Genomic DNA, 20452 nt, shown 5'->3' with positions numbered 1-20452 from the left:
TGAAAATATTTGAGATTTCATCGGGCTGATTAACAATTGCACCTTCCTTGTCTTTTAAAGCTCCTATAAAGGATGTCCCTATTTGAGCCCTTGCGATCATAGCCAATAGATGTCCTGCCTTTTCCCCTTCTTCATAGAAATGTATCTGGGAAAATAATCGTTTATTCTTGTCCTTCTCCCTAATGTGTGTTGAGTATGCCTCTTGCGCCTCCTTCCAAGCCATTAGTTCCTCCTCTGCACCTGATAAGATAAATTTCTTGTCCGTGATTCAAAACGTGTCCTGCAAGAATTCCCCAAATTGATTAGTTTTAGGCTATGTGCCCACGTTGCAGAAATGTTGCGGAAATATCCGCAGCATGTCCGCAACTCCCGCCGCGGGAAAAACGCATTCGATTTCCCACTTGTTTTCCGCGATTTTCGCGTGCGGAATTCAAGCGCATTCCCAGTGATTTGAAGCATCGCTTGGAATGTGATTGACAGGTTGGTCACACTTGTCAAGCATAGTGTTTGACATGTGTGACCAATTTTTTTACTATTGATGCTACCTATGCAGCATCAATAGTAAAAGAATGTAAAAAATAATTTAAAAAATAGTTATTCTCACCTTCCGACGGCCCCCGATCTCCTCCACGGCGCTCCCATCTTCCGGTCCTAGTAATGCTTAGCGTGAAGGACCAGAGATGGCGTCACGCTTGCGAGAGCGCGACGTCATCAACGGTATTTCGCGCAAAGCATTACTGGGACTGGAAGATGTCGGGCGCGTGGTGAGAGGAGGAAAAGAGTCCGGGGGCCGTCAGAAGGTGAGTATATCAATATTTTTTATTTTAATTCTTTTTTTTTACAGGTATATGGTACCCAGGGCCTGGAGAAGAGTCTCCTCTCCTCCAGACCCTGGGTACCATCCGCGCATGAAGCGCTCACTTTACGCATGGTGGGCATAGCCACATGCGTAAAATGGGTGTTTCAATGCAATCCTATGGGTGTGGAATCGCCGCGATTCCGCACAAAAAATGATCATGCTGTGGATTTTACCACGATGCAATTCCGCAGGGGTAAAATCCGCAGCATTAGCACAGCATGTGCGGAATCCCATAGGATTGCATGGGATGTGTTTTTTTGCGGTTTCACGGAAAATCGCAGCGAAAACGCAAAAAAAACACTACGTGTGAACGCAGCCTTAGTCTTGGATCTATTTATGGCTTGTATCAAAACTATTTCCCCTTATATAGTCCATGAATGCCTAAAAAAAGAGAGAAAAATAATCATTTCTTGGGAGCCTGCCATTATAGGATAAAAGACACAGAATCCATTTTCCTCTGGGCCGCTTATTACTCGATAGGAATTATGACCCCAGCAGTCAGTCAGATATTTTCTGATATCACATGACTTAAGTTATACTTATTTCTTCAGCGTTGCGGATTCTGGTGAAGTCGCTGCTCATTTAGATCCAGCCAGCGGAGTGCTTCCTTAGGATTTTCAAAAAAAAAGGAGGCTCCTCCCCGGGCGGTCACTCTGAGTTTCGCGGGGTTCAGCATAGAATATGGTATTTGTAGCTAGTGTAGAAGACGTTTCACATCCACAAATTGTGCTCTGCGGTTTGACACTTCAATGGAGTAGTCGGGGGGAAAAAGGACACCTTTTGGCCATTGACGGATATGTCCCCTTTATCACGAGCTGCCTTAAGGATGTTGTCATGGTCCTTATAATGAAGCAATTTTATTGGGACTGGGCGTGGAAGTGCTACCGGTGGTAATGGCCGGGTAAGTATTCTATGTGCCCTCTCCACAGCAAAGGGGTCAGGTGTTCTGCCCCAAACAGGGAATGCAGCCATTTCTCAAAATAATCAGTAGGGTTGTTGCTCTCAGTTTTTTCAGGGATGTCAATTAGCCTTATATTATTCCGCCTAAGTCTGTTCTCCAAATCCTCTGTTTTAGCCAGCAAGGCCAAGATCTGTTGATCATGTCTGCGGTTGTCACTGATAATTTGCGGCTGTTTATCCTCCAGGTCACTAAAGGCCCTTTTACATTTAGCCATGCACCAGCGATCCGACCAGCGATATGACCCGGTCAGGATCGCTGGTGCATCGCTAAATGATCGCTAGTGAGCTGCCACACAGGAAGACCTCACAGCGATGCAGCAGCGACGCAGCGGACGATACTCACTTTTCACACTCAGCGATCCAGACGTCCTCCCGCCCGCGTCCAGCGTCGCTCGTCGTCACAGCAGGAAGCGCCCGACGAGAAATGGAGCCGCCCGATCTCGCGAGATCAGCAATAGACAGCGGGGGAGCCGGTCGGAGGTAAGTATCACACACAGCAATATCGCTAGCAATATCACTGCTGCGTCACAAAATCAGTGACGTTTTAGCGATATTGCTAGCGATATCGCTATGTGTAAAACCCCCTTAATTCTCCCTTAGGATGCTGTAGTGCGATCTTTTGCTTTTTGCAGCCCCTGTCTCTGTTCTTTCTTAATCTCACCCATCCTGGACCCTGTGCACATGTGACCGCAGGGTCAGTTACATCGGCCGCTCTGTGTGCACTATTATAGTGTTGTGTTTATCATTTTTTATTCATTATTATCATTTCTTCCCTGACACAAATCCCCTTCTAGGTTTTCTCAATTTATGCAGCGCCTTTCTGGGACAATCACATTTACTGGGATTACAATTTTCTGTGATTTATATTCATGTTCTATCATTATCTGTTACTGACATCCCCGATTCTGCCTTCCCGATCTCTGTGCATGTTCCCTGCACTTTATAATTTGTCTTGTTTTCATGTGATATTTAATAAAGATTCAGATAATTTAGATTTTCCTTTTTAGATTTGTTCTGTATTTTTGGTGCTGGATTGGAGATATTCTGGGATAAATCCCCGTGTGTGCCTATAATGGGACTGTGTGTTATACCGGGGGCAGGACGGGGCCATGACTGGATGTAGTGATCATGTGGAGCCGGTAACAGTTTTGGAGATTTCTTACATGGGATCTTTATGATGTTACATCGTCATCTTCTCCCCATTCAGGTCCCTACAATATCGGATCCTCTCAGTGGAGATCTTCTATATAAGAGAATTCTCCTGAGCGACCCTACAAGTATGGATAAGGACAGGGACAAGATGGTGGAGAGGATATTACACCTCATCCTAGAGATCCTCTTCTGGCTTACTGGAGAGGTGAGAGATTCTGATGACATCACATTACATCATTCTTATCTATGGGAATAACAGATGGACAGAACTGGAGAGGTGAGGACTCTAGAAATGTCTGTAGTGAGGTTTATTAATGTGTCTCTCCATAACCAGGATTACACAGTAGTGAAGAAGACCTCTAGGGAGCGCGGTCAGGCCCCTGTGTCTGAGGGATGGGGAAGACCCCTGAGCCCAATCACGGGGCCTCCACCTCACCCCCTGATACATGAGGACATCAATGACCAGAAGATCTTAGAACTCACCTACAAGATGACTGAGCTGCTGACTGGAGAGGTGACACTGCTGGGAATGCTGGGACATTATACAGTAACACTATGGAGGGATCGGGGGATGACAGTATCATTGTATGTGTCAGGTTCTTATAAGGTATCAGGATGCCACCGTCTATTTCTCCATGGAGGAGTGGGAGTATTTAGAAGGACACAAAGATCTGTACAAGGACGTCATGATGGAGGTTCCCCAGCCCCTCACATCACCAGGTAATAAACAGGACTAAATACACACGGCCTATAATTATCTGTATGTAAGGAATGAATTCAGTCCCTGTATGTGTTTCCTCCAGGTCTATCCAGTGAGAGGACAACACCAGAGAGATGTCCCCGTCCTCTTCTTCCACAGGACTGTAAACAAGAAGATCCCAGTGTTCCTCAGGATCATCAGGTAGATGGAGAGAAGGTGCCATGAGATCTCCCCTATAATGTGTAGAAGGCTGTGAAGGTCTTGTGCTCAGTCTTGTTTTATCCACCAGTATAAGGCTTCTTTTACACTTACCGTGGTTTTGCGGCCCCAATAGATTTCTATGGGGCCGCAAAATCTGCCCGTAAAAATCCACGGTGTGCCTTACGGCCGTGAAAAAAGATTGAGCCTCAATGGGGCTGCAAAAACAAACAGAAGTTTGTTTTTGCGGTGCACCATCACTTCCAGTTTTGCAGAACGCCATTTTTTTACCACAATACTATTTCCATAGTATTGGAAAAATGAAAAAAGTTGCGATCCGCAAGTATTTAATGGTCTGTTATTGCGGCAGACTGTAAAAATTGCGACTATATGGGCCGCAAAAAACACGGCAAGTGTAAAAGTAGCCTAGGAAGAGTCAGATGCAGGGCTGTGGAGTCGGAGTCGGTATAAAATGGACCAATTCCGACTCCTAAAATATATAATAAATTGGGTACAGTAGTTCAATGCAGAATACGCTGAATATTTTTTCATAGGAATTTGGGAAAGTTATGAAATGTCCTATAAATGACTGTTCTATTCGTGATCTAAGGCCTCTTTCACACATCAGGTTTTCGGCGTCAGGCGCGATCCAGCGCTTTTGACTAAAACCGGATCCGGCGAAGTGCAATGCCGGATCCGGTTTCCCCCCATTGACTTGCATTAGAGCCGGATCGAGCCGGATGGCCATGCGTTTCATCCGATTTTCGCCGGATCCGGCAATGTGACGCGATCCGGCGTCTGGAAAAAACGGCTACTGTAACGTTTTTTGTCTCCGGCGAAAAAGCCGGACACGCCGGATCCGGCGTGTCCGCCTTTTTCATACAATGAAAGCCTATGAGCGCCGCAATGCGCCTGATCCGGTGACAGCCGTATCCGGCGGCCGGATCCGGTTTCTTTGGTCTGAGCATGCTCAGTAGCTCTGCCCACAGGACATATATAAAAGCAAGACAATGGGACCCTCAGCCACACCCAACATGCCACCCAAGCCAAGAACCAGGAGCAGGAGAAGGCAGCAGACATCAGCAGCAGCACCATCAGCACCACCCCAAATGGAGCAGCATGCTGAACAACGGGAGGGGAGTCCAGCAGCAGATGAGAGACGGTAATTATCAAATCCCCCATTCCTCCAAACTAGGGCTATGGAATATCAAGATATTCATTGGCCCTTTGTTTCTCTTTATTCAACAGCCGCCCAATAGATGCAGCAGCAGCAGCAGCAATGGCAGCAGCAGAAACACCACCCACAGCCATGGAGTCTGGCCATGAGGAAGACAGCACATCTTCTGGGAGCCCTCCCTCGCATCGTCAGCGTTTGACGGTAAGTTTTTATTTCCAAAATCCATCATCTCTGTAATATATGTGTATTCATTGCCTTTTATTTCAAAACAGGAATCACAAGATGAAGAGGAGCTCCCAGAAGAAGAAGGAAGGGGTGGACAGACACTTGGAGTGGGCTCACAATTGGTAAGTTTTTTGCATCAAACGCAGAAACACAACATCACACTACACACAACACATAGAAAACAATGTTCTGCAGACCACACACAGCAAACAAATGCCTACATCCAAAGACATAACATTTTTTGTTTTCTTCTCTAGTCTTCCCAATCTGGTGCTCGGCCAAGAGGTCCTCGCAGTGCCTCCCAGGGTCGTCGGCGACAGCAACGCGGCGGTCACCAGCGTGTAAGTATAAATATTTTTGCTTTGTTTTTTTTGCACTTTTTATTTCATTTCTTTTGTGGAGGCTAATTATGTTATTTTTGTCTTTTTCTTTAACAGCCTTCACAGCGTGCTCCCGACTCTGACGGTGAGGATGGAGGGATTGATGTGGACCGCCTCATCGATCTCGTCAGAGAAAGGGAGCCGCTCTGGAATATGGCTGACCGCCGCCACGCTGACCTGATCGTTACCCGACGACTCTGGGAGGAAATCTGTTCGCTCCTTGTGGGCCGCTGGGAGGACCTCGAAGCTCGGGCCCAGATTAAAGAGCGTAAGTATATACAGTACCGGTTGCTTGATTTAAACCAGTGTTTCCCGAACTCCAGTCCTCGTGGTCCCCACGGATCATGTGTTCAGGATTTCTATTTACTTTGGAAATCCTGAAAACATGACCCCTGGGGACCATGAGGACTGGAGTTTGGGAAACACTGATGTTGTATACTAACCACTTTGTCCTTTCTCGTTTCAGGGGAGAGAATTGTGAAGCGGTGGCGGTCTGTGAGGGATCGTTTCAAGAAGGAGTTCAATAAAGAGATGCGGGCCCCGAGTGGATCTGGAGGACGCAGGAGCAAGTACAAGTACGCACGAGCCCTGTCGTTCCTCCGGGAGACAATGCTCACCAGAAGGTAAATATTACACACCACATGTGACAAAAAAATGTTTAGATGTAACTTTTTTTTTTCAGCCAGGGCCATACCATGTCACTATTTTAATTGTTTTTTTTTCCTCTTTATTCCACAGCACGGTGAGCAGCACTCGGGAGCCTGCACGATTGGACCCTTCTGAGGCGATCCCTGAGGAGACCGGCACCGAGGGACACTTCGACCGCCCCGGTACATCTGCACCTTCCTAGCCTTCCCACACATTCGACCCATCTGTCCCATCCACCAGCACAGGAGCATCGTGGCCGCCTACATTACATGAAGCTGCTGGTGAGGAGATCGCTTTCCCTTTACCCCACCCTTCTGCCCCTGCCACCTCTAGTACACCTGCGGGAACTGGGCGGCAGCGGCAGAGGGGTCAGGAAAAGAGTTATGCGCCAGAGTTCTTGCATCTGAATGCATCTTTCCAGAACTGTCTAAAAGTCTTGTCAGAGCAAATCTCCGCAGGCTTTCAGCAGATCAACTCCAGCATTCTGGAGGTGAAGACACTTCTGCAAACCATGCATTCAGAAGCAAGTTCTTCGCCAAACCACACCTTTTTCAGGTCTGTTGTGGAGCGCATGGCAACACTATCTCCTACCCAGCAGATGCATGTAATGAATTCGTGCCACGGTGCTCTACAGCAGGTTACCTCCCAATCTCCACCTCCCACCACTGTAGTTCCTCCACCTGCACCCCCTCCAGCCACTTTCCATCCTCCCCCTCCTATTACATCTGCACCCCCTCCAGCCACTTTCCATCCTCCCCCTCCTATTACATCTGCACCCCCTCCAGCCACTTTCCATCCTCCCCCTCCTATTACATCTGCACCCCCTCCAGCCACTTGCCATCCTCCCCCTCCTATTACATACCAGCAACCTCCCCAGTACCAGCAACCTCCCCAGTACCAGCAACCTCCCCAGTACCAGTCATCTCCCCACTTCCAGCAACCTGCCCCGTACCAAACTCCTTCCCCGAACCAAACTCCTTCCCCGTACCAAACTCCTTCCCCATACAACTTTCCATCAACATCATCTGCTCCTACAGTCCCTGCCCAACCCTCCACTCCACCGCACACCACCTCTTCTGCCTCCCACATGTCCACCCATTCTGTAGCTTTTTCCACACCATCACCTCTAACTGTTCCTTCCCCACCACGATCCCAATCCTCTCTCCACACTCCCAGTGTCGAAGTGTCCCGCAGCCCCTCCAGCAGTATTTCCACCCCACACTACACAGATTTATGATGTGTTTTGTAATAAAAATGCCCATGTTTTTTTATCGGTCGTCCATGACAGCACCACCTGAGAGAGGGGATCCGCCCTTCAGGAACAGGAAACCTACAGATACAAAAGGGCGGCACCTCTCCCACGCATCAGTTGGTTTCCTGTTCCTAGAGGACGGGACTTCCTTCAGATCGTCCATCATGGAGTCATCGAGGGATTCCCAGGCCGGCTGACTGACTCAGGTAGCGGGGGGATCTCCTACCTCGGTCAAGCTCGGGGTACCTGGAAGCGCCACGGTGGGGCCGGATAGGTCGCCACGGCAGTGGTTAGAGCAGGCGGAGCAAAGGGTCCGGTGGACAGCCGTCTCCAGAATGCGGGCACCAGGTATGTATGCAGGCCCCTCCTGATGCGTTTTGCCCCGGGGTCCGGTCTCAAACCCCCTCCGGCCGGGTCGGCGGTTGCGTCCGGTCGCCAAGCGCAGGCTGGCGCGCATGGGGGCGGCGGGCATACCGGAGCCGGGGGCGCCGTGCCGGCTCCTTTCCGCGCGCTCCCGCGGCCTCTGACGCGCGGCGGAAGTGACGCGGTGGAAGGGGCGGGGCCGGGAACGCCAAAACCGGAAGTCAGGTGCCGGCCGCCTTCCTAGTGTGCGCCGCGTGTGCGCGGCGATCCGGGGGGACGCGCGGTACCCGAGGCGGTGGGGGGGGGGGACGGTTCATGCGGTGGAAGGTCGCGGGAGGGTTCCTGGGGGAGGTGCCGCGCCAGTGCCCTGCTGACCGGATACTGGGAGGCCTTAAAGGGCAGGAGGTGATGCTGCCGGGGTGCTTCTGAAGGCCCAGCGATGGATGACAGAACCCCCATAGAGCAGCAGGACGTGCAGGAGCACCCACAGAAGGAGGCCTCGGTGAAGCCTCATACGAGTGGAAGCGGACGAGTGAGCAGAGCCGCAGAAGTTCCTCCAGTCTAAAGGATTCCCCCTGCCTCCCTCCGTGATCCGGTACCTGCCTCATCTGCATGGGTAAGAGATCTCCGTGAATGTACCCTGATGCAGTGTTCCCTTATGTGCCCCTTACCAGACGGCCACCCCAAAAGACTATGTCAGCCATGTGTGCGACAGACGGTAGGGGTTGGAAGGGGACGGGGGCCCAGGCATAGACTGACAGGCCCTTGCACTCTCCCCCATCCTTACAGGGACAGAGATGAAAGCCCTATCTAAAAGGGACTCTTCTAGGGGGAGAGAATTTAGTTTCTCAGGGTCGGAGTCCTCAGCTGCCCCTAGGAACAATTACTCCTCGGATTCCCCGGCCTCCACTTCATCCTCTTCGGATGAAGACTCAAGCCGATTCTGCTTCCCATTAGACCAGATGGACAAGCTAGTTAAAGCAATAAGGTACACCATGGCAGTAGCAGACTCAAAGCCAGAGCTTTCGGCACAGGTAATGTTCGGAGGTCTAGATCCCAGGAAACACAAAGCTTTTCCATTAAATGATAAGGTCCAGAGCCTGATAGAAAGGGAATGGAAGAGACCCGAAAAAAGGGGCTCCTTACCACCTGCCTTCAAACGGAGGTACCCATTTGATGACCCAGTGGTAAACAGATGGGATAAGGCCCCTAAGCTGGACGCGGCAGTAGCCAAAGCCTCCAAAAAGTCCTCCATACCGTTCGATGATATGGCCTCCTTAAAAGACCCGCTGGATAAAAAAGCGGATTCTTTTCTAAAGGGAACATGGGAGATGTCAGCAGGCGCCCTAAGACCAGCGATAGCTGCCACTTGTATAGCCAGATCCGTGATGGTCTGGCTAGATCAACTAGATTCCCATCTGAAGGACGGAGCCCCAAGAGCATCCAGTCGGAAAACTCTACCGATCATCCAGAGTGCTGCGGCTTTCTTGGCTGATGCCTCAGCAGACTCGGCAAGGATGGCGGCTAGATCAGCTGGGTTATCAAACGCAGCTCGAAGGGCCCTCTGGTTAAAATGCTGGCCAGGAGATATCCAGGCCAGGTCACGACTCTGCTCCATTCCATATGAGGGGAATATCTGTTTGGCCCCGTCCTGGACGAACTTTTAGAGAAAGCCGGGAACGATAAAAAGAAGTTCCCCAGCCTCCCGAATCCTTCTTATTGACGCCCCTTCACCAGGAAAGGATATTTCCATAGAAGGCCGTCCAGAGATCAGGGCAGATGGGACGACAAAAGAAGGAGAGGTACAGGTTTTATGTTCGGAGGAGGGGGGCGCCAGGAATGTCCATCACGTGACACTAAAAACCGCCCCAATGACTAGATGCTGTGGGGGGAGACTAGCTGCCTTCTACCCAGCCTGGTTGCTGATCTCTAGCAGCAACTGGATACTGGGGGTGATAGCTGCGGGTTTACGACTAGAGTTCACCCGGGTTCCCCTAGATCGATTTAAGGTCACCCCTCTCAGGTCTTCCACATCAGAACAAGCTGCCCTGGAGGCCGAGGTTCATGAGCTTTGCCACAAGAAAGTCCGGACTATGGTTCCAGAGGGAGAAAGGGGGAAAGGTTTCTACTCCCCTCTGTTCCTGGTCCGCAAGCCAGACGGCTCTTTTAGGACTATAATTAATCTCAAGTCCCTCAAACGATTTCTTGGTTATACGGCCGTTCAAAATGGAAACAATCAATTCAACAATAAAGTTGTTGTTTCAAAACTGCTTTATGGTGGTGTTAGATTTAAAAGATGCATACTACCATATACCCATTCATACAGCCCATCAGCGCTTCCTCAGAGTAGCGGTTCAGTTAAATGAGTCAGTTGAACATTTCCAATATGCGGCCCTCCCCTTTGGGGTGGCAGTCGCTCCCCGGGTGTTTACTAAAGTGGTGGAAGGAAGTTATGGCCCATCTACGTGAATCTAACATTCTAGTAGTCCCCTACTTAGATGACTTCCTGATTATAGGGAAAACGGCAAAACATTGTAAGGAACAGCTACAGAGGGCAATGTCGGCCCTAGAGCGGTTAGGTTGGCTGCTTAATATCAAAAAATCTCGGTTACAGCCGATGAGAATTCAGCAATTTTTAGGCCTGATTCTAGATTGAGAAACAGGCTGCCTCCGGAGAAGCTTGTTCGCCTACACTATCAGATCCTAAATGCTGCCAATAACCCCACCATGTCCCTCAGGAAAGCCATGTCCCTTCTGGGTTCCCTTTCCTCCTGTATCCGGTGGTCCAGTGGGCCCAGTTTCATTTAAGAACACTACAGGGGAGGTCTTACTGCATCAAAAAATCCTTGGAGGTTACTTGGAGGGCCAGCTAACCTTGTCCCGAAGCACAAGGGAGTCCCTAGAGTGGTGGCTAGAAAAGGATAATTTGTCCAGAGGGGTTCCCTGGGAGTGTGACATATCCCCCATAGTCACTACGGATGCTAGCCCTTCCGGTTGGGGGGCTCATATGGGTGAAGTCCTAGTCCAGGGCCTATGGGACCATCACCAGATAAAAATGTCATCTAATTTGAAAAGAACTGACAGCAGTAGAGCAGGCAGCTAAGAAGTTACTTATGTATCTGCAGGGCCATCATGTGCGAGTGTTCTCCGACAATCAGGTCACAGTGGCTTATGTCAACCACCAAGGTGGGACTCGTTCCAAACCCCTGAGGAATGTGGCAGAACGGTTGTTCCAACTAGCAGAACAGCCATTCTAAGCTGAATGTGCATGCCCTCGTCAGAGCGCAGCCGTTAAGCAGCTTGAGGCCGGGCCAGTACCGGCATGGGAGACTGGCTGGGAATTCCTTGTCCTGTTGACATAAATGCCGCAACCTACTAAAACAAGGAGAATGGTCCCTAAACAATTCGATCTTCGACCCGGTTATACAAAAATGGAGACAGCCAGAGGTAGATCTCTTCGCCACCAAGGAAATTAAGACTATTCTGCTCCCAAAATCCCAGAGAGAACCCCCTGGCGGTAGATGCCTTTCTGATAAAGCGGGACTTCAGGCTAGCATACGCCTTCCCTCCCCTATCGCTACTACCCTTGGTGTTGAGAAAAATCAAGAGAGACAGAGCAAGGGTCATAGTCATTGCTCCATTTTTGCCCAGGAGGGCATGGTTCTCATGCCTCAGGACCATGTCGGTGTCCGATCCTTGGGTTCTTCCGGACATCCCGGATCTCCTATCCCACGGCCCAGTCTTCCACCCTCAGGTGGCTGGCCTACATTTGACGGCGTGGAGTTTGAGCGGGCACTCTTAAAAGAAAAAGACTTCTCCCCAGACTTGATTAACACCCTACTTAAGAATAGGTAGGCCATTACTACCAAGATCTATGCTAGAATTTGGAAGAAGTTCCTGCAGCGCTCTGAAATAGTTGCTGGGGGTTCAACTCCAATAAATCAGATCTTAGAGTTTCTTCAGAAAGGTCTGGATATGGGACTTTCCACTAGTACTCTTAAAGTACAAGTATCAGCTTTGGGGGCTCTCTTTAGCTGCAACATCGCAGGTAATTACTGGATCAGTAGGTTCATTAAGGCAGCAGGTAGGTCCAGGCCAGTAGTGAAGGATAGATTCATGCCATGGGACTTGAATCTAGTCCTTACGGCCATGACGGAAGCTCCATTCGAACCTATTTCATCAGCTTCCATTAAAAATCTGTCCCTCAAAGTAGCCTTCCTGGTAGCTCTAACCTCAGCTCGCAGAGTAAGCGACATCCAGGCATTATTTAGGCGTCCTCCTTATATACAGGTTAGGCTAGTTTCACACTTGCTTTTTTTTGCAGCGCGTTTTTCCCGCAAAAAAACGCATTAAAAAAACGCATACAAATGCATACAAACGCTGCGTTTTTTTCCAGCATTTTAATGCGCATGCAGGAAAAAAACGCAGCGTTTTTGCGCGTTTGTATGCGTTTTTTGTGCGTTTGCGTTTTTTTACAGATTTTGGAAAAACCCCACAAAAAAGAAAAAACAACCATTCAACAACACACAAGACCAATGGGACTTCATTGTGGGTGTGGTATGTTAATATATATACACCCTGTCTACAGTATTCTTCACATTTGCTTGATTCTTCTCGTGACCATGGATCTGCGCTGGAAGAGTTTTCACTTCAACTTGGATTTGGACATCGCGATGGCTCAGGCGTATGCAGTTGCTTGCCATGAACAAAGGAAGAGAGAGAGGCAGCGAAGACGGCGGCGTATGTGGATACATCCGATTGTTGAACTCCGGGAGAGCCGTGGGGCATACCATACCCTCTACAGCGAGCTCCAGTCAAACCCGGAGAAATTTACAGATTATATCCGGATGTCCCACGAAAGTTTCATGGATTTGCTTGCTCGTGTCCAACAATCCATCCGGAGACAGGACACACAGCTCCGTCGTGCGATTCCTCCTGAGGAACGGCTACTGGTGACATTACGGTATGTTTTAAAAACAAAGGGGTGTGGTCTGATGTTTTTTTTTGTAAATTTAGTATTCAAAACCTTGGGTAATTAGTTTTCGTGAATGTACTAATATTTTTTTTATAGTTTTTAAAAATAATATACATAAATATTAATTTTACTTCTTTGTCTGTTCACAGATTCCTGGCGACTGGAGAAACCCTATCCTCACTACACTTCCAGTACCGTATTGGAATCTCTACCTTGTCTGGAATTGTTGCTGACACCTGCCGGGCTCTCTGGAATGTTCTTTGCCCAGAATTTATGCCCCTGCCCACCGCTGAAAAGTGGATGGAAATTGCTGACAAATTCTGGACAGTATGCAATTTTCCCAACTGTTTGGGAGCTGTTGATGGGAAACACATACGGATCATCAAACCCCAAAGAACGGGATCTGAGTACTATAATTACAAAAAGTACTTTTCAATAGTACTCATTGCAATTGCGGATGCCGGATGTATGTTTGTAGCAGTGGACATTGGAGCATTTGGCCGTGGTAATGACTCGCAGGCTTTTAAAAACTCAGACATGGGCCGGAGGTTGTATGGCAACCAATTTAATTTCCCTATGCCACGGCCTCTTCCTCACACCGAAGCTCCGCCACTGCCCTTTGTAATGGTTGGCGATGAGGCTTTTCAAATGTGCGGAAACTTACTGAAACCCTACTCCAGCCGGGACTTGGACCACACCAAAAAAATTTTTAATTACAGGCTGACCAGGGCCAGAAGAACTGTCGAGTGTGCTTTTGGGATTCTTGTTTCCAGATGGCGAATTCTGGGCACGGCCATTAATCTTAAACTTGAAACAGTCGATGAGGTGGTGAAGGCCTGTGTGGTTCTACATAACTTTGTGATGGCTAAAGAGCACCCGACCTTTGAACTGGACGATGATGCTCCTAACCCATTGCCTGAATTCACTCAGCACACACTCAGGTCATCCGTTGAAGTTGGCCAAATGAGGGACAAATTTGCGGCCTACTTTATTTCTGATGTAGGACGGGTGCACTGGCAAGATGAAATGGTGTAATGTTGTTGTTTATGGTAATAAAAATCCTTATTTGATACCATTACTGAGTGCACTATATTTTTTAAACTCCGATTAATTAAAAAACTTCCCATGTATAACTGAATTTTGTTATGTTCACACACCTGGGCAGGTAAATACACATACGAGTTAAAATGCAGCATTGCTAGTCTGCGTGAAATATATTGGAATGAGCAAAGCTGCAGGCCATGAATCAGGAAACCATTTTTTTTCAAGATAAAATTGTGCAAATAGTTTAAAACAAAGTATGTGATTTTCTCAAAACACAACACTCAAAACCCAACCCCAATGAAAGTCCATGGGGAATACAAGTCAGCATTGAGTGGATGAATGTAATCTGCTCCATTAAAAGTTATTACACTAGGCCTTTGAATTGACTATACTAGGCCGTGGTATTTCAAATATGAGTATACTAGGCCTTGGGGCTAGTAGTATAGTAATATGTGAAATACCACGGCCTAGTATAGTCATACCAAGGCCTACTGTTATAACTCGATTTTTAACAACTAGCATCTTGTTTCAACAAAAACAAACTGGTGAAACTAGAAAGAAACTTATTTTTTAGACAAGTTTCAACAGTTTGTTTTTCATGAAACCAGATTCTATTTGGTAAAACTAGAGTTATTACACTAGGCCTTGGAATGACTATACTAGGCCGTGGTATTTCAAATATGAGTATACTAGGCCTTGGGGCTAGTAGTATATGTGAAATACCACGGCCTAGTATAGTCATACCAAGGCCTACTGTAATAACTCGATTTTTAACAACTAGCATCTTGTTTCACCAAAAACAAACTGGTGAAACTAGAAAGAAACTTATTTTTTAGACAAGTTTCAACAGTTTGTTTTTCATGAAACCAGATTCTATTTTGTAAAACTAGAGTTATTACACTAGGCCTTGGAATGACTATACTAGGCCGTGGTATTTCAAATATGAGTATACTAGGCCTTGGGGCTAGTAGTATATGTGAAATACCACGGCCTAGTATAGTCATACCAAGGCCTACTGTAATAACTCGATTTTTAACAACTAGCATCTTGTTTCACCAAAAACTGGTGAAACTAGAAAGAAACTTATTTTTTAGACAAGTTTCAACAGTTTGTTTTTCATGAAACCAGATTCTATTTTGTAAAACTAGAGTTATTACACTAGGCCTTGGAATGACTATACTAGGCCGTGGTATTTCAAATATGAGTATACTAGGCCTTGGGGCTAGTAGTATATGTGAAATACCACGGCCTAGTATAGTCATACCAAGGCCTACTGTAATAACTCGATTTTTAACAACTAGCATCTTGTTTCACCAAAAACAAACTGGTGAAACTAGAAATAAACTTATTTTTTAGACAAGTTTCAACAGTTTGTTTTTCATGAAACCAGATTCTATTTTGTAAAACTAGAGTTATTACACTAGGCCTTGGAATGACTATACTAGGCCGTGGTATTTCAAATATGAGTATACTAGGCCTTGGGGCTAGTAGTATATGTGAAATACCACGGCCTAGTATAGTCATACCAAGGCCTACTGTAATAACTCGATTTTTAACAACTAGCATCTTGTTTCACCAAAAACAAACTGGTGAAACTAGAAAGAAACTTATTTTTTAGACAAGTTTCAACAGTTTGTTTTTCATGAAACCAGATTCTATTTTGTAAAACTAGAGTTATTACACTAGGCCTTTGAATGACTATACTAGTCCATGTTATTTCACATATGACTATACTAGCCCTTGGGTTGGTTTTTAACATGTATTTACCCATCAGTGTGTGTGAGCGGCGCAAACAACATTAATGAAACTTATTAATGGTGAACCACAAATGTAAATTTATTTTTTATCACAAAAAAAAAATTTAAAAATTATTTTTTACGGCGTTTGGGGGCAGATGGTTTCAATTTGGGGGTGTGCAGGGAATATGCAACACTTGCAGTTGAAGACGGTGTTTGAGGGGAAGGGGCAACAAAACTTGTGGGGGAAGGTAGTCCAGTTAAGGGAATTAAACTTGGAACACTTGTAGGAGAGGAAATCTGTTCAGTTACATTAGTTGTAATGGCATGTCGCCGTAGGCTTGTGTGCCTGGACCGACTTTGGCCCAATGCCCGCCTTGATTGATTTCGCCTTGAAGTAGGGGCAAATATGGAATGTAGGTCCCCCGTCTGCTGGTATGGCTGCTGCTGCTGAGGTGGCGGCTGCTGCTGCAGAGGTTGCGGCTGCTGCTGAGGTGGCGGCTGCTGCTGAGGTGGCGGCTGCTGCTGAGGTGGCAGCTGCTGCTGAGGTGGTTGCTGCTGCTGAGGTGGTTGCTGCTGCTGCTGAGGTGGCGGCTGCTGCTGAGGTGGTTGCTGCTGCTGCTGAGGTGGCGGCTGCTGCTGAGGTGGCTGCTGCTGCTGAGGTGGCGTCTGCTGAGTTGGCTGCTGCTGCTGAGGTGGCTGATGCTGCTCTTCTTGTTCAGTGCTCGTCCTTGCAGGAGGACTGGTGGCGGCAGTGATGGCCCAGGTTTGCAGAGTGGTGGTGGCAGGGCTACTACATGTTGTTGTAGCGGCAGGGCTGTTCCATGTTTGCCTAGTGGTGGCTGAGCTCCACGCATGCATGGGATTGGCGGTGGTGCTCCAGACAGGAGCAGCGCTTGCCATGGTGGTGTCGGTGAAGTGACCAGCTGCACTCAGACTTGTGGTGGTGTAACGGTGGGTGTCCAGCCTTTGAAGAGAGGTGTCCGTGCAGTGGTATGCAGCACAAGTCGGTAGTGAGGTGAAGCGAGTCAATGGTGGCACAGGTGGAAAGGACACCACTGACTGCTGACCGTACCGATTATGCTGCATAGCCTGCAAGAAAGCATTGTTGCAGGCCTGCAGCACATTCAGCTGTTGATCAGGACTAAGGTGTTCCGCCATGCCCTTTTCAATCTTACTAAAAAAATGGTGTGCTGGTCTGTTGAGGTCGGCCTCCAGACGGTCAAGGCGCTGTTCTACAGAATTGAAGCGGTGTTCAAAGTGGTTAAAACCACGTTCCATCAGTGCAAAACCGCTTTCAACTCTGTCGGACAGTGACTTGAGGCTGGAATTAAATGTCTCGCTCAAATGCATAAACTCGGGCAAGACATTCCTGTCCAAGGCCCTCTGCCGCTGGCGGGTAGTGCCCGCATAACCAGTGGCAGAGACCTGGGACAGGGGAACACCTGATGGCCCAGCTTCCTGGTCACCAGCTGTGTGTGTGTGGGACCTGCAAGGTGCTTCCTGGCTGTCGGATGGCTGGGACGGGTCAGAGGACGTCCGACGAAGGACCGCTCCAGGGCCAGGTTGCAGGGTGCTGCTCCAGGTGCTGTGGAAGAAAGGAAAATCATTACTACCATGCCTTTACAAGAAGCATCAGCTGTGGATTAGAAAAACACAGATTAATAAAAATAAAATCCCAAAATGTATAATACTTACGATCTTGTGGCAAGGACCGGTCTTAGGAACTGCAACGCGTGATAGTGACGGTATCTAGTTCTGGTCCTTGACGCAGATCCACTGCGAACCTGGCCCTCAGCACGAACATCACTGTTGAAGCGGTCCTTGATCGAACGCCAACGTGTTCGGACTTTGTCCACTGTTGATAAAAAAAAACAGTGCCGTCAAGTACAACAGTCACTGCTTCACAATTTAGCAATACAATAATCAAAGCAGTCACTGTACACCCCGATGACACTGTTGGGTTTCCTGCTAGAATACACCTAGCACGAAACCCAACAGTGCCGTCAAGGACAACAGTCACTGCGGCACAATGTAGCAATACAATACTCAAAGCAGTCACTGTAGACCACGATGACACTGTTGGGTTTCCTGCTAGAATACGCCTAGCACGAAACCCAACAGTGCCGTCAAGGACAACAGTCACTGCGGCACAATGTAGCAATACAATACTCAAAGCAGTCACTGTAGACCACGATGACACTGTTGGGTTTCCTGCTAGAATACGCCTAGCACGAAACCCAACAGTGCCGTCAAGGACAACAGTCACTGCGGCACAATGTAGCAATACAATACTCAAAGCAGTCACTGTAGACCACGATGACACTGTTGGGTTTCCTGCTAGAATACGCCTAGCACGAAACCCAACAGTGCCGTCAAGGACAACAGTCACTGCGGCACAATGTAGCAATACAATACTCAAAGCAGTCACTGTAGACCACGATGACACTGTTGGGTTTCCTGCTAGAATACGCCTAGCACGAAACCCAACAGTGCCGTCAAGGACAACAGTCACTGCGGCACAATGTAGCAATACAATACTCAAAGCAGTCACTGTAGACCACGATGACACTGTTGGGTTTCCTGCTAGAATACGCCTAGCACGAAACCCAACAGTGCCGTCAAGGACAACAGTCACTGCGGCACAATGTAGCAATACAATACTCAAAGCAGTCACTGTAGACCCCGATGACACTGTTGGGTTTCCTGCTAGAATACGCCTAGCACGAAACCCAACAGTGCCGTCAAGGACAACAGTCACTGCGGCACAATGTAGCAATACAATACTCAAAGCAGTCACTGTACACCACGATGACACTGTTGGGTTTCCTGCTAGAATACGCCTAGCACGAAACCCAACAGTGCCGTCAAGGACAACAGTCACTGCGGCACAATGTAGCAATACAATACTCAAAGCAGTCACTGTAGACCCCGATGACACTGTTGGGTTTCCTGCTAGAATACGCCTAGCACGAAACCCAACAGTGCCGTCAAGGACAACAGTCACTGCGGCACAATGTAGCAATACAATACTCAAAGCAGTCACTGTAGACCACGATGACACTGTTGGGTTTCCTGCTAGAATACGCCTAGCACGAAACCCAACAGTGCCGTCAAGGACAACAGTCACTGCGGCACAATACAGAGCAGGGAAATACTCACTAAACGCCTTTTTGGCGGATGCTGTGGCGCTGTCCCAGCCATCCATCAACGCTGCGGCCACCTCATTCCATAGCCGCCGTGTCACCACATTGTCCTTGTACAGCCGGTCACGGCTGTCCCACAACGGCGAACGCTCCTGGACCAGGCTGATGAGCTGCTCATTATCCAGGTAGACGTCTTCATCCCGTTGTGGAACCTAGACAAAACACATTCATTAGAATAATCAAATTTAAATTGACTAAAAAGTTACAAAAAAAGAAAAAAAAAAAAGAGTAAAAATAGAAGATAAAAAAAAAAAAAAAACATTACAAATCATTTGATACTTACATTACGTATCACCACCGGGACTTGGCTTCGCTGCTCCTGCTGTTCGCCCTCACTATTCCCGTCCGCAGATGATGATGACGATGTCTGAAAGTTGAAAAAAACGTAAGAGATTTGGAGAAGCAGCAGATATACTTACCAGATGCACGAAAATAATCACCTCACGGTCTGCTTGCGCCAATTCCTGCCGCGATGGGGAATACTCCGATTCTGAAGACATACTGCATGTAAAAATAATAAAAATCATTAGTACATACATAATTTAAAAGGACAGGCATATAATGTAATATACTCACATTCTTCGCTGATATAATGTGTTCTTGGTTGAATGTCTGCTCTTCAATCTGTCTAGTGTAGTAGTGGCAGAGTTTTGGCAGGCACCTCCTTTATATAGCCTTTTTTTTTTGGACTTTAGAAGATTCTAACTAGGATAAAAAGTGGACACCACCCAAAAAACGCTGCGCTAAAAAAGCGCATACCTGCGCATGCCAGTGCGCACGTATGCGCATCCATAGGCTATAATGGCCATTTTTAGCGCAAAACGTGCGCATACGTGCGCATGCGATTTTTTCAAGGGCCAAAAAATGCAACATGCAGCGTCTGGAAAATACCATCGCACACCCCAAAAAAACGCAGCGCATGAAAATCGCATACATGCGCTTACAAGTGCGCAGGTATGCGCACCCATGTTAAATATAGGGGAAAAATCGCATGCGCACGTATGCGTTTTTTTCCAGCGCTAAAAAACGCAAATGTGAAACCAGCCTTAGGACGGGTAATACTCAGACCTGATCCGGCGTACTTACCTAAAGTGGTTTCTAACTTTCATAGGACTCAGGAAATAGTCCTTCCATCCTTCCTCCCTAATCCAGCTAATGAGAAGGAAGAAAAACTACATACCCTGGATGTTAGGAAATGCCTCATAGAATATCTGGCAGCTACCGATCCTTGGAAGAAAGATAATGCCCTATTTATTTCTCACCAAGGCCCTAGGAAAGGTTGTAGAGTGTCAAAAAATACACTAGCCAGGTGGATTAGAGAAGCAATTTCTGTAGCATACACTTCAAAAGGCAGGTCTCCACCTGGGAAGCTGAGGGCGCATTCCACCAGAGCCATGGCGACCTCGTGAGCCGAGAGATCAGAAGTCTCCATCGACCAGATATGTAAGGCGGCTACTTGGTCCTCTCCGAGCACCTTTTATAGTCATTATAGGCTAGACCTGGGTGCTTCCACAGACCTCTCTTTTGGTATAAGGGTGCTGCAGGCTGTAGTCCCTCCCTAAATAGTTATTACTCTC

General features: G+C 47.7%; 1 protein-coding gene and 1 long non-coding RNA gene across 5 annotated transcripts in view; one reads left to right on the top strand and one right to left on the bottom strand.

The window, feature by feature from the left end:
• The window catches only part of LOC141073554 (uncharacterized), a 132756-nt gene that overhangs the window by 48292 nt on the left and 64012 nt on the right, over positions 1 to 20452 (top strand). For all 4 annotated transcript variants that reach the window (XM_073560852.1, XM_073560824.1, XM_073560833.1 and 1 more), the window contains 4 exons: positions 3027 to 3176; positions 3306 to 3485; positions 3568 to 3691; positions 3775 to 3872. In XM_073560852.1, coding sequence (XP_073416953.1) covers positions 3099 to 3176; positions 3306 to 3485; positions 3568 to 3691; positions 3775 to 3872 — 480 coding nt within the window. In that variant the 5' untranslated portion in view covers positions 3027 to 3098. The remainder of the gene's footprint in view (positions 1 to 3026; positions 3177 to 3305; positions 3486 to 3567; positions 3692 to 3774; positions 3873 to 20452) is intronic.
• Positions 1 to 20452, bottom strand: part of LOC141074284 (uncharacterized) — an 82076-nt gene that overhangs the window by 22793 nt on the left and 38831 nt on the right. The gene's annotated exons all lie outside the window — the stretch shown is intronic.

The sequence above is a fragment of the Dendrobates tinctorius genome, unplaced genomic scaffold, assembly GCF_039654945.1.
Source record: "Dendrobates tinctorius isolate UK_male_01 unplaced genomic scaffold, ASM3965494v1 ptg000014l, whole genome shotgun sequence".
In the NCBI taxonomy this organism is placed as follows: Eukaryota; Metazoa; Chordata; class Amphibia; order Anura; family Dendrobatidae; genus Dendrobates; species Dendrobates tinctorius.
Note: the sequence above shows the minus strand (reverse complement) of the source record. Positions and strands in the feature narration are given on the sequence as shown.